The 12,725-nt window shown below is 48.2% G+C and overlaps 1 protein-coding gene across 2 annotated transcripts in view; it reads right to left on the bottom strand.

The window, feature by feature from the left end:
- LIMK2 (LIM domain kinase 2) overlaps positions 1–12,725 on the bottom strand; it is a 57,692-nt gene that overhangs the window by 18,904 nt on the left and 26,063 nt on the right. Inside the window, exon 1 of one of the 2 annotated variants that reach the window (XM_012657969.1) lies at positions 8,851–9,264. The exons of the other annotated variant lie outside the window; for it this stretch is intronic. Coding sequence (XP_012513423.1) covers positions 8,851–8,903 — 53 coding nt within the window. The 5' untranslated portion in view covers positions 8,904–9,264. Of the gene's footprint in view, positions 1–8,850; positions 9,265–12,725 lie in introns of those variants that run through there. 2 annotated transcript variants of the gene reach the window in all.

Below are 12,725 nucleotides of genomic sequence, written 5' to 3'. Positions count from 1 at the left end.
GCTCAGGCTGGTTTTGAACTCCTGAGCTCAAACAATCCGCCCGCCTCGGCCTCCCAGAGAGCTAGGATTACAGGCGTGAGCCACTGCGCCCAGCCAGATGAGTGTTTCTTAACTTCTTTGGGTCTTGGAGGCCTCTGAGAATCTGATAAGATCCAAGAAGCTTCCCCCAGAAATATGCACATATAAGGAAAATGTGAGCCCGGCGCGGTGGCTCACGCCTGTAATCCTAGCACCCTGGGAGGCTGAGGCAGGTGGATTTGCTTGAGCTCAGAAGTTTGAGACCAGCCAGAGCAAGAGCGAGATCCTGTCTCTACTAAAAATAGAAAAGAATTAGCTGGAAAACTAAAAATAGAAACAAAAAATTATCCAGGTGTTGTGGCTCATGCCTGTAGTCTCAGCTACTCAGGAGGCTGAGGCAGGAGGATTGCTTGAGCCCGCGGGTTTGAGGTTGTTGTGAGCTAGGCTGACATCACAGCACTCACCCCAGGCAACAGAGTGAGACTCTGTCTCAAAAAAACAAAAAAGGAAAATGTGTATATAATTTAGGTGTGAGGGGTTTATTCCTCCAAGGATTCCCTGAAACCTATTTACAGCCCCATTTAAGAATCTCTGGTTTAGACAGATACTTCAATTAACCAAAGAAGCTCAATTACCTCCAGTCATCAAAACCTACCCATCGGCCAGGCGCTGTGGCTCACGCCTGTAATCCTAGCACTCTGGGAGGCCAAGGTGGGTGGATCGTTTGAGCTCAGGAGTTTGAGACCAGCCTGAGCAAGAGCGAGACCCCGTCTCTACTAAAAATAGAAAGAAATTGGCCGAAACAACTAAAAATAGAAAAAATTAGCCGGGCATGGTGGCACGTGCCTGTAGTCCCAGTTACCTGGGAGGCTGAGGCAAGAGGATCGCTTGAGCCCAGGAGTTTGAGGTTGCTGTGAGCTGGGCTGACGCCACGGCACTCTAGCCCAGGCAACACAGTGAGACTCGGTCTCAAAAAAAAAAAAAAAAACAAAAAACCTACCCATCACCAACAGCATTACTAACATTCTTGCCCCAAAAAATGTTAAGCTGCAGCCTAAGCAACATAGTAAGACCTCATCTCTACAAAAAATTAGAAAAAAAAAATTGGCTGGGTGCAGTGGTGTACACCTATAGTCCCAGCTACTCAGGAGGCTGAGGCAGCAGGATCCCTTCAGCCCAGGAGTGTGGGGTTGCAGTGAACTATGATAATGCAAGTGCACTCTAGCCTGGGCAACAGAGTGAGACCCTGACTCTAATAACTAACTAACTAAATAAAGTTACTTATAAAGAAAGTAATTGGGCAAATCCAGAACATGGGTCATTCTATAAAACAAATGCTCTAGACTATTCCAAAAAGTTAATGTCATGAGGGGAAACAAAGGCACAGAGATTAAAATCAGCCTAGAGATGCAGCCCTCAAATGCAATGCCTCAACCTTGGATTCAATTTTAGATTCAAATAACCACCAGCCATGAGTGACATTTTTGGGGAACAATTGAGGAAATTTGAATTTGACTATTTATTATATTGTGAAATTACTGTCAATTTTCTTAGATGTGATAATGATACTTGGGTTATATAGGAGAATTCTTAGGAGAAACATATGAAAATATTTAAGGGTGAAAGTCAAGATGCTTGCAACTTACTTTGAAACAGTTTAGCAAAAATAAATACATACATAAAAGTAAATAGACACAGAGAGAGAGACAAGAGAAAGTGGCATAAAGTTAACAAATGATGAACCTAGGTGAAGGATATGTGGGTATTCTTTGAACTACTTTTTCAACTTTTCTATATATTTGAAAGTTTTCAAAATAGAATATTGGGGGAGAAACCCAAAACTGCATTAGCACTGTGCAAGATGTAAATGTCAGGTCCATAGCTCCCTTGTGCTCCAGTCATGTGTCTGTGAAGCTTCACTTCTCAGGTAGGTCAGGTGTGTTCTCAGGCCCTATCTGTCCAGACAACCTTCTCCTCCCTCTGAGCCTCCCAGAACACACAGCTAAGAGCTCCCTGGCCTGCTGAGCCCACGACATCTCTTCCCTTCTAGTCAACAGACTCCCTACTCTCATTGTCAAGGACTTGCACAACCCACGTGGGCCACGGCCTTGCTTGTGAGAGGCTCTCTTGGTTTGAATCCTGACTCTGCACATACTAGTTACATCATCTTGGGCAAGATACTTCACTTCTCTGACCCAGTTTCCTCATCTGTAAAATGAATTAGTGTGAAAATTAAATGCAATAATATGTATTAAGGGTATAGATAGCTTATATAAAAGACTGAGTACAGTAGGAATTCAATAAATGTTAAGTGCTATTAAAGATAATAATGATAATGTAATGAATCTCAGCTCACATTATTGGTCACATAGTACCACTAGCTTTGTAGCTTTGGACAACTTCTCTTAGTAGCTTTCCCTCATTGACAAAATGTAACTAATAGCATCCTACCATAAATACAAAGAGCCAGTGTGAGGACTAAATAAGGTAATGCATGAGAAAGCCTTTTGCAAGGCAAGTGCATTATTATAACTTGCTAGGCACTGCAGATATAAAAGACAGATATACAAGGCACCCTACTCCACCTTCTAGGCTTATATAGAGTTGGGGAAGAGAAAGTCTAAACAAAATTTAACAATGCAAGATGAGAGGACACAGTGAGTACTACTAGTTCTGAGCACTGCAGGAGGGAGAGAAGCGAGACAGGAATGAGCTGAGTTGAGGCAGCTGTGGACAGCAGCTGAACTGAGAAGCAGGACCCTGAGGATCTCTTTATCTTTTTGGAGAGCCCAGTTCCCCCTGGGTGCTCAACAAACACTGATGGCTACTTCCATTCTGTTGTTTTTCCTACTTGTCTGGTGGAAGCTGAACTTCAGGGTCTTGAGAGCTGGGGTATGGCAGGAAGAGTGTGGATGTCAAGTGTCCAGAACTGACCAATTAGGAGGGAGGCGCAGGGGAAGACCCTGTTCTGGGCTCAAACTCCTTTTAATGTAAGATGCTTATTGGATAAGCTCTGAATTGGGAGAGAGACCTGGGTTCAAGCTTTTAGGTGCTACATACCCTTGGACAAGCCCCTTTCCCCCTCTGGTTCAGTTTCCCTACCTGTGAAATGAGAGGACAGACTATAGCCCAGGTGCCCTCAACTCTGTACATATTTACATTTTTCCCTAGATGTTCTGAGGTTCAAATCCCAGCTCCACCATTTACCACCTCAGTGATCTTGGGCCAGCCTTTTCGCTTCTCATTTCTGAAATGGCAACGTGCATACCTACTTTCAGGGTGGCAGTGAGGATTAAACGTGGTTCTGGGTGACTAGGAGATGCCTAGCAGAGGGCCAGCAGTGGAAGCCGGGGCTTCTTTCTTGCCTCCTATCTTGTAACTTAAAAGCTCCTTAGTAACCATCTTTCTCCCTCACTAGACTGTGAGCTCCCTGAGGACAGAAACAAGTGTCCCATTTACTCTTGGTAGACTCAGCACCTAGCAAAGGGTCTGGCAGAGCAGGCCCTTAGCAAATATTTCCAAACTGAAAATGGTAGGAGTGGCAAGAACCAGTAGCTCAGGTAGGAGCACAAGGGTTCCGTGGCTCACGGTCACCAAGTCCTTTCTGTCTCCTGTCTGCAGTGGAGAAAAGCTGGTGCGGACATATTTGCACCCAACTGCAGGCCTGGGTGCTGTTACGCCCTTGCAATGGTATGTGCGCCGCAGGGCCTGGGAGCACCAGAACACACCCTCCCTTCCATTGCCGATATCCTGCTTTTGTTTGCTGCAAGTAGCCCTGGCTATGCCCAGGAGAGGGAGCAGGGAGAGACAAGTACAGGCAAGCAGGAGACAGCCGTACCAGCCTGCTGGGAAGAACACCTGGCTGAGAGGGACATCACCAATAAACACATCTGTGTTAAGGAATGTGTTGAGGGGCACAGCCAGCCACATGGCCAAAGTCACTGCCAGAAGTGTCTTTGAAAAACAGGAAGGCGAATAGCTGATAGGAGGGCCGGCGATGGTTGTCTAAGCTCTGTTTTGCCACAGAACATAACTGAGTTCTTAGGGTAGTGGAGAAGTTACCATGGTAGATTTTAGAGTTCTAACTTAGCTATTAACAGCTATTGTTACTTGAATGCCAACCATATTCCAGACCCCATATGAGGCGCTTCACTTATATTATCTCTAATCCTGACTACAACCCTACAAGGTAGCAGGATTACCTGTGCTTTATAGACTAGAAGACTGAAAAGCAGAGTTTAAGTCAAGTCATTCTGCGAAGATGCCCAATACTTAAGTGATGGAGCTGGCATGTGAACTTATATGTGGTTAGCTACGAAGTCACCTCCACTGTACTACACCAGGGGAGTGACTACATCACCAGAGTGATACAGCACATCCCAACCGCTGAGCCTCGGGATTGTCACCTGTGAAAATAAGGAGGCTGGAGCCCTGACAGCCCAAGACCCTTTAAGTGTTAACACTTCATGATGACTCTCCTCAAGCCCAAGTTCTGAATGTTAAATGGCACATTTGATTCTCCTCCTTCATTTATTCCATAGTCTTATCTTCCCTAGCAGTCTCTGTCCTTTTAAGAGGGAATCCAAAACACACTCTGGAAATGTAAGGTGCTATTCAACAATGTCCCACCTCAGACTCTCGGAGGCCATGGTCACCATCCGCTCTTCCCAAAGCCCAGGCTTTCCTGCCCCCCCTCCCCCAGCTTTCAGTTTTTGAAGGCTCCAAGTGAAAGTCAAAATCTGTCCTGATTGTAGGCCCAAGGCACCCAGCTGGGAAGTGGTAACACAAGGTTTGAACCCAGGGCTGAGGTACCAGTCATCATACTCTCCTGAGGAGCCAGAGCGAACTGAGATGAAATCTGCAAGTCAGGGGAGATCAGCTAGAACCCCAGGTACACTGAGGCTACACATGTGGGCAACCTCCAAAACTCATCTTCCAAAACATTACAGAGGGCCTGGGTGGATACAAAGGACCCTTGGTGGTCAGTTCAGTGGGTCAGCTCAGATCCAAACTGAGGCCTTTTGAGTCAGCAGAGAACACAAGCGTTAAAAAAAAAAAAATCAGTTGAGATTTTCAAATAACTCTGTCCAGACATGAGTCCATATTCCTTCTTTACTATTTACTATTTGTGTCACCTAAGGCCAGTTACTTCATGACTCTGAGCCTCAGTTTCCTCATTTGTACATTGTTGATGATAAAATCTCATGAGAGAATCAAATTGTGTACAAATGCCTTGCATGATGCCTGGTTCACAGCAGGCACCCAATAAATGTTCATTTCTTTCCCTCTCCACTCAGAACACGAAGGGCAAATGTGGACAGACTTCTTTCCCACTTGTGCCCAGGCAATACAGAACTGCTTATCGGCCCAGATCCAAAGAGATTTCTTTAAGTAGAGAAGGTCCTAAAACAAATTATGTATCTAATCACTTAGAAACCAATTGATTCTTATCAACTTCCACCAATTAGGAAATAGTTACTGTATATCTAGGATGTATGAGAACAAGCAGGCAAGGTGCTGTGCTGGGGAGAAGCCAAGTGAGATAAGTTACAGGCCCAGCCCTCACTCACATTGCAAATTCTTCAGACCAAATGTTTATAGGTAAACTCTCAACCTTGTGGGGTAAGGGAACCAAGCAGTCGTTATTACAGTGGAGTTATACATGTTAAAGAACAAGCCCTCCCACGTCCTGGTAAAGGCCTAGCTGGATGCTCATCCTTAACCTCCTTGAGTGAGCAGCCAGTTGCAGAGAAGAATCTTCCAACCCCTTGCCTCTGAACTCTGAATGGGCCAGGAGAAAGGGAAGCTCCCTCCACCATAGCCTGAGGGCACCCTGAGAGCAAGGGGATGCCAACTATGGCCCAGGGCCCAGAAGGGCAGATATGACAGGGGCCTAGAGACTCTGGTCTGTCAGAGGCCAGTCTTTTATCACCAGAGATCCCTTTATTACTTCTTCTTCTTGCACACCCTATAAAATTGAAACGGTCTGCCCATTAAGCTGCAATTATTATGAAATATGTTGTTATTCGGTATAAAAAATTAACCGAACACATATTGAGCCTCTGATCAGCAAGAATTAAGTGTTACCGGAGCGTGTTGATTCAGTTCCAACCAAAAGCCTGTAGTTTCAAGTAATTTGTGCAGTTGTACTGCAGTTAAAGATAGGGTCTCCATTATTTGGAAAATAATGGAAAAGAGCATGTGTGTCTCTGAGGAGGTGGGAACCACTGACCCGATCCAAGTCCTTCATTTTTCAGATGAAGAGAAAAAGAGTCTTAGAGGACCTAAGGCAGCTGTTTAAAGTTACTGTTAAGCTGGGCAGGTTTAAGGATAATTTTTCCCTTTAAACACAGACTGCTTTAGAATACAAAGATGCGCTTGTTTTCTGCAAGAGATAATATGTAAACCCAAGTTGGACATTAGGTAAAATTCTATAAAAAGAAAAATCCTTTAAAGATGTCAGACAAAAGTCACTCCCTAATTTACCTCTTTTGTAAATCTCAATTTGAGGTGTTTTCTTACCTGGAAGCACACCTGTAATTTCATCTCGACCCTCATGCTAGTGGCGTGGGCAGGGAAGACAGTGCACTCTCTGCTGAGTATGGCCTGTCAGGCAGGGGTGTAGGGCACAGAAATTATATTCTTCTTTCCCTGCTCCCTCTTCCCTCCCTCACACGGTCACGCCTGATCATGTCCCCGTGGAATCTGGTTGCATCACTTTCCTTGCAACCTCAGCCCCAGAACGCCTGTGGACTTTGTACTCCCCCAGAGGCCTGGGGTCAAGGACTTGCTCTGTTCCACAGAATCTGGCCAGGGCTCTGTTCAGGAGCCCAGGAAGCCCAGCTCCTGTGTTCTGCTGAGGAAACTGAGGCCCGGGGAGGGGACAGGCACCTGGTCAGAGCGGAGGCCTTGAGGACACCCTATAATAAAGGAGAGAGCTAATGGCAGAGGTAGCTTTCTGACCAGGTAGTGATGTGGTGACTGATTAGACTGATACCTGGGAGAGCAGAGGATCTGGGTGGTCTCTCCCCTGGGGCACAGAGCTCTGTGTGTCGGCAATTTCTTCAGAAGTGGCTTTAGGAATGTGGCCTCTTACTTGGGGGAGGGGAGAGGGTCTATAGAAAGTCAGTCAGTACCCCCTGACTCCAGCTGGGCAAACAGAGCTTGTGGGGTGGGAGCAAGGTTCCCCAGAAAGGCTGGGGCAGAACAAGACAAAGGACAGCCGGACCTGGGTGGCACTGGTGGCCTGACCCGAAGATGCAGGCTGAGAGAGTTCATTATCTGCTCTAGCTCCAGCTCCTGAGAAGCTGTGTCCTGCCCCTCAAATATTAAAGGAGGCGCAGTGTTCCTGGCTCCTAAAGGAACAACACTTCCCCCAACCTGCGTTGCCAGGATTAAGAGGAATTAACGAGGCCCTGAACTAGTGGCTACATTAACACTTGGCATCTTGATTCCACATATAAAACCTTCCTCCTAAACTCAAGACCAATTCCATTGGCTCTTCAGAAAAGAACCTTGGCCATACCCTCAACATATCAGGAAAATGATTCCATTTTCTGCTCTCTGTTGGGAGAGGAAAGCAAACCTGACAATGCCCCTGGGGGAGCTGCAGCCCCGTGAAGGATGAAAGAAACTCAGGAAGACAGAAAAAGCCGTCCGGGGAGACCCCACATATTAACTTTGTTGAAACTGGTTGCCTCATCTGTAAAATGGGGACACATAATCTCTTTAGGCTGTTGAGAGATTAAAGGATAAAGTGCCTTGCAGGATGCCTGGTAGAGTGGCACCGAGGACAAATTCCCTTTCCCCTCCCCCCAGCCCAGATGCTTCCCACCACTCTACCAGGGTCCAGTAATTCAGTGAAACCACATGGTTCTGTGGCCATGGCCTGGCCACCTGACTAGTATCCCAGCAGCAAGATCTGGGCATGGAGCTAGGTTGGGAAAGCCAGAAGAGAAAAGTCGACCACTGGTGAGGGGGAGGCAGTCCTTGGAACAACAGGCTGTTCCCAAAGAAAGAAAACAAGCCCCACCCCAGCCAGGAATGGCTCCATTCAGAAGGGACCCAGAGGGCCAGAAACCCCCTGGGGAGTTTCTACCAGAGGTGGGGTGGGGCAGTGAGCAAAGAAAGGCAGGTCAGAGGTAGAAAGTTTCCACACCTACTTCTGAGAAGCCCCACACAGAGGGCCCTGGAGGTACTCAGAGGTGTGGGGGCAGGCCTAACAGCTCAGGTATACTCCAAAGCCAGTTGCTCCACTCTCAGAAGCACCTGCCTAAGCCTTTCCTGCAACAAATACACTCACCTGGGAGCTCAGAAGCCCTTCAAGTCCAGAGGCAAATGTGCCTGCCATTAAGAGAAACATTTATAGGACACCTACTGTGTACCAGGCTATCCACACCCAGGCCTTGCCAGCTTCATTTGGCAAAACCTGCCCGTCCTGCTTGTTGGGACAAATTCCTGGGCAGGCAGCATGGCTCGCAGGTAAGACATGTGAGCGCTACAAGAACAGCACCCTATCTGTGCTGTTCCCCCAGAAGTAGCAACACCAAGAGCAGGGCAGGGCAGTGGCATCTTTTAGAGGCTCTTTCAGGTGTGTCTGGGAAGGAAGGGGAGCTGGGGCTCCCCAAGAACTTCCTTCTGGGTATATCCCTCACCTCATCATTTCTAGGACACAGTGGGGGTGCCTTACCAGGCTGGTTCTGCTTGAGTATAACTCTACAGACTTCTGCATGGCAGAACCGATGGTTAAGGGATAAGTGAAGGCCTCCACCCTCCCCTCAGGACCAGGGGCCAGGGGAGGAGATGGAGAGAGGGACTCGGAGACCAACTCACCGAAAGGGGTCTCTGGAGGTGAAGTAAGCTGGGACTGACAAGTAACTCCCCATCTTCTTCCCACACCAGACAAACAGGCTCAGCTGCAAACCCGTCTGGGAGTGCCTCAGGCTGGCTGCAGACGGCCACCATGACAGGCCCGGGGCCCGGGGCTCCCGGCACCTCTGGCTGCGGGCAGGCTGCGCAGGCTCACCTCTCCCTCCGGAGCAGCTGGAGGAGAGTGAGGACTGCAGGCCACTTGCCCCCCAGCAGATTCCCACAGGGGCTCATGGCTCGGACGGCTCCTTCCAAGTTCTCGGAAGATCAGGCGGCCCCTCTGGACTCCGGGAGAATGACCTCTCTGCAGAGGCTACATACACACAGGCATTCTTGGGCAGGGGCCGGTGACTAGCTAAGAAAGAAGCGCTGCTGTCAAGTTAGCCTTCTTCTTCAGTTCCACCCCTGAATGAGGGAGGGAGGGAGGAAGAGGAGGAGCTCCCGCGGAACCGAGGTGTGTGGTTGGAGCGGCTGTTAGGAAACAGACCTTGCAGGCAAGGGGTGGAGCCAGGCTGGAGTGAGGCTGCAGGCAGGCGCTGCAGACAATAACTGGGACTGGCTGAGTGTCCATCCCTGAGCTCAGGAAAGGGAAGAGCGGGGTGGGAGAGAGGGCGAGCACATTTGACTCCAAATGTCCCCAGATGGAGGAGTTGCCTAAATGACGGTAACTCTGCTTGGAGAAGAAGAAAAAGCACAGGATGCCAGCTCCAGGCAGAGCCACATCCCTAGAAGCGGGGAATCTCTGGCAGGAGAACCAAGTCCAGAGGCAGGCTGGCATCTGCTCTGTCCTGGCGCTAGGGCCCCCATTCATCCACTGCCTCTGCCTGCCTGCGGACAGCCCCAAGAGCTGGCCAATGGGGCTGCCACTTCCATTCCAGGGGAGGGCTGTGCTGCAGATGAGGAAACAAGGTCCAGAGTATTAACTGATCTCACTATTGGATTTGGGGCAGTGATACCGGCTCTCTCTCACCAGGCACACAGCCTTCTCCACCGTAAAGAGTCGGAAGTCACCCTGCTACTCCTCATCGTGAACCATAGTGGGAAAGTTTGTGACAAAGGTGGTGCCTGGGTTACAAGGGAGCCTTTTCCCATTCCTTCAACTGGGCACAGGGGCAAAATGAATGTGATAAGAGAGAACGGGTTTGCATACTGTAATAAGCCACCATTTATTGAGCACTCAATATGTTCCAGGCCCAGTTACAAGTGTTCAGCCCCTACTATCTATCACATTTAAACGGCCAGTGTATGGGGTAAATGCTATCAATCCATTTAACAGATGAGGAAACAGGTTCTGAAGGGCTTTGTCCCTGGCCTGAAGACAAACAGCTGGTAAGTAGTGAGGCTGGTTTGCAAACCCACCTATGCACGACTCAATAGCAGGGGTCAGGACACTTTTTCTGTAAAGGGTCAGAAAGGGAACATCTTAGACTCTGTGTAGCTGTGCCAATTATAGTGCAAAAGCAGCCATATATAAAATATAAACAAAGGGACGTGGCTGTGTTCCAATAAAACCTTATTTATGAATACTGATATTTGAATTTCATGTAATTTTCATGTGTCGCAAAATATTCTTTTGGTTTTTATACCCACCATTAGAAAATGTAAAAATCACAGGCGATAATAAAAATAGGCAGTGGGCAATAGTTTGCCGCCCCTGTTCTAGAGCAACAGAGCTCGACCTCTCTGTTTACTGACTCTAACAGTGAAGAATGGCTCTTGGCATTTGTGCAGAACTCAGCCATATCTATCTACTGCCACACCATGCCAGCCCCAGAGGCAGCCGGGGGGAGCGAGGGCTGGACAGGCATTCACCTTGCACGAAGCACTGGTCACAGCACTATGTGTATAGATGAATTTTAACCCACACTATTCCATAGTGCTGTGATTTTCCTCTCTTTACAGATGAAGGAACTGGGGTACAGAGAGGTTAAATATTCATAACTTGCTTGAGGTTACCCAGCTGTATAAGTGAGAAACAAAGCCAGAATTCGAACCCAGACTAGACAGTATAGATTGCACTCTACCATGTTATACTGGAGCTCAGCCTGGGCCCAGAGCCAGAATGTCTGGGTTTCAATGTGACAATACACTGCACATAAGCCCTTGGCACAGAGTCTGGAACACATTAAGGGTTGATAAATGTTAGCTGTTAATATCATTAAGACTATTGTTACAACTACTATGGGCTAGCTATGTGGCCTTCATCAAGTCGTTGCCACTGTCTGGGCCTTGCTTAGGTCTTTAAATAGCTTCCAGCTTCAACATTTTTCAGCCCTATGAAGTTGGAGAGGGCTCCCTGTTCCCTTGGGTCCCAGGGTGAGTTTAAACTTCTTGAGCCAGCCCTGAGGAGATAAAGATCCTGGCCTGGGGGCCACAAAAGAGCCACAGAGGAGGTGGGGTGGGAGCAGGAACGACACACAGGATACTGAAAGGGCTGCCCAGCTGGAGAGCTGGGAGCTCTCTTTCTCCCAGACACAGAGCCAACTATTTTTCACCAAAAATCTATTATGTTCCCTGTAATTCCATCAGGCAAGAAGGGGCCCTGAATTAAGTCTGGAACTAGCAAATTATCTTCTAATTGCACCCTCTGATTTCCATCTGATGAACACAGTATGGATGGAAGAAAACGCAAGCCACAAAGAGACTGGGGCCAGGGAGCCCATGAGCATAACTCCTCTTGACATTTCACACAGCTCTGCTGTTCCAGCGGCTGGCGGGTGAGTCGGTGTCTAGGAATGCGAGCAGGAGGGCGGATGGGGAACGAGTGAGAGGACTTCTCAATGCCACAACTGCCTCCCTTTGGAAGATGGGAAGCCATCTCCCAATGTCTCGAGCTGAAGCGGAAGCCCCTCCCAGGTGGAATCCATTTGACCCCCATAAATCCAGACTTCAGGAAGAATCTTTGAAGGATTGATCACCAGATATGATAAGCTACTGTCTGCTCAGATCCAAGTGTGTGGTTCCTCAGGGCCAACTTCAAAGGGCCCAAACCGCCCAGAATATATCCACACTGGAGGATATTTCCCCCTCCTGCCCTTGGACACTGGTTCTGGATGGAAAGCTATTCTGCTACATCCCCCGAGCAGCTGGCAGAAGATTCAGCAGTTACGGCTGCCAGAGGCAACTGCAGGGCTCCCCGGACTGGCAGTTACGGTCGGGATAAAATGGTAGAAGAGGTGTTAATCTCCTGCACATTTCACAAGTTGGAAACCTGGCAGGGAGGCGAACAAACTGATTCCTCAGAACCGGCTGAGACACGGGGCTTCAGGCATCTGCGACAGGATAGAGAACAATAGCCTTCAACACCGGCCGCCCCAAGTGAATGCTCTGGCAAGGAGTGGTGGATGAATGAATCACCCCAACCTCTCCTCGGAAGAAAGCTCTGGTCAAATAATCCAAAACCCGTGGAACTGTGTTCGTGTGAGGCCCTCTATTGGCCGGGAGGACTCTAACCAGGGAACGGAACTCTGGGGGACGGAGCCTGTGCATCCTGAAAGGTAAGTATTACTACCCTCATTTATTGACCATCTTTCCTGCTTCTGCTCCTTCCCTCTTCCAAATCACCACAGCAGCAGTCCTCTATCTAAAACAGGGGTCCCAGCAATTGCACTGCTAGAAATCTTTTTCTTTTCATTTTTTTTATTTCTTTAACTACTTCCAGTGGACTTGATAGAAATCTTGCCTAGAGAAATATATCTACAAATGTGCAGGTAGGTGGTCAAACAGCACAGCACTGTTTAATACGAGAAGAGTAGGAACAATCCATGTGTCCATCAATGGGGGTGGGCTAAATACAACACCACATCCATGCCATAGAATACTATGCAGCTGTCAACAAT

Source organism: Propithecus coquereli, unplaced genomic scaffold (assembly GCF_000956105.1).
Source record: "Propithecus coquereli isolate 6110/MARCELLA unplaced genomic scaffold, Pcoq_1.0 Scaffold567, whole genome shotgun sequence".
In the NCBI taxonomy this organism is placed as follows: Eukaryota; Metazoa; Chordata; class Mammalia; order Primates; family Indriidae; genus Propithecus; species Propithecus coquereli.
This window is presented reverse-complemented; position numbering and strand designations above follow the sequence as displayed.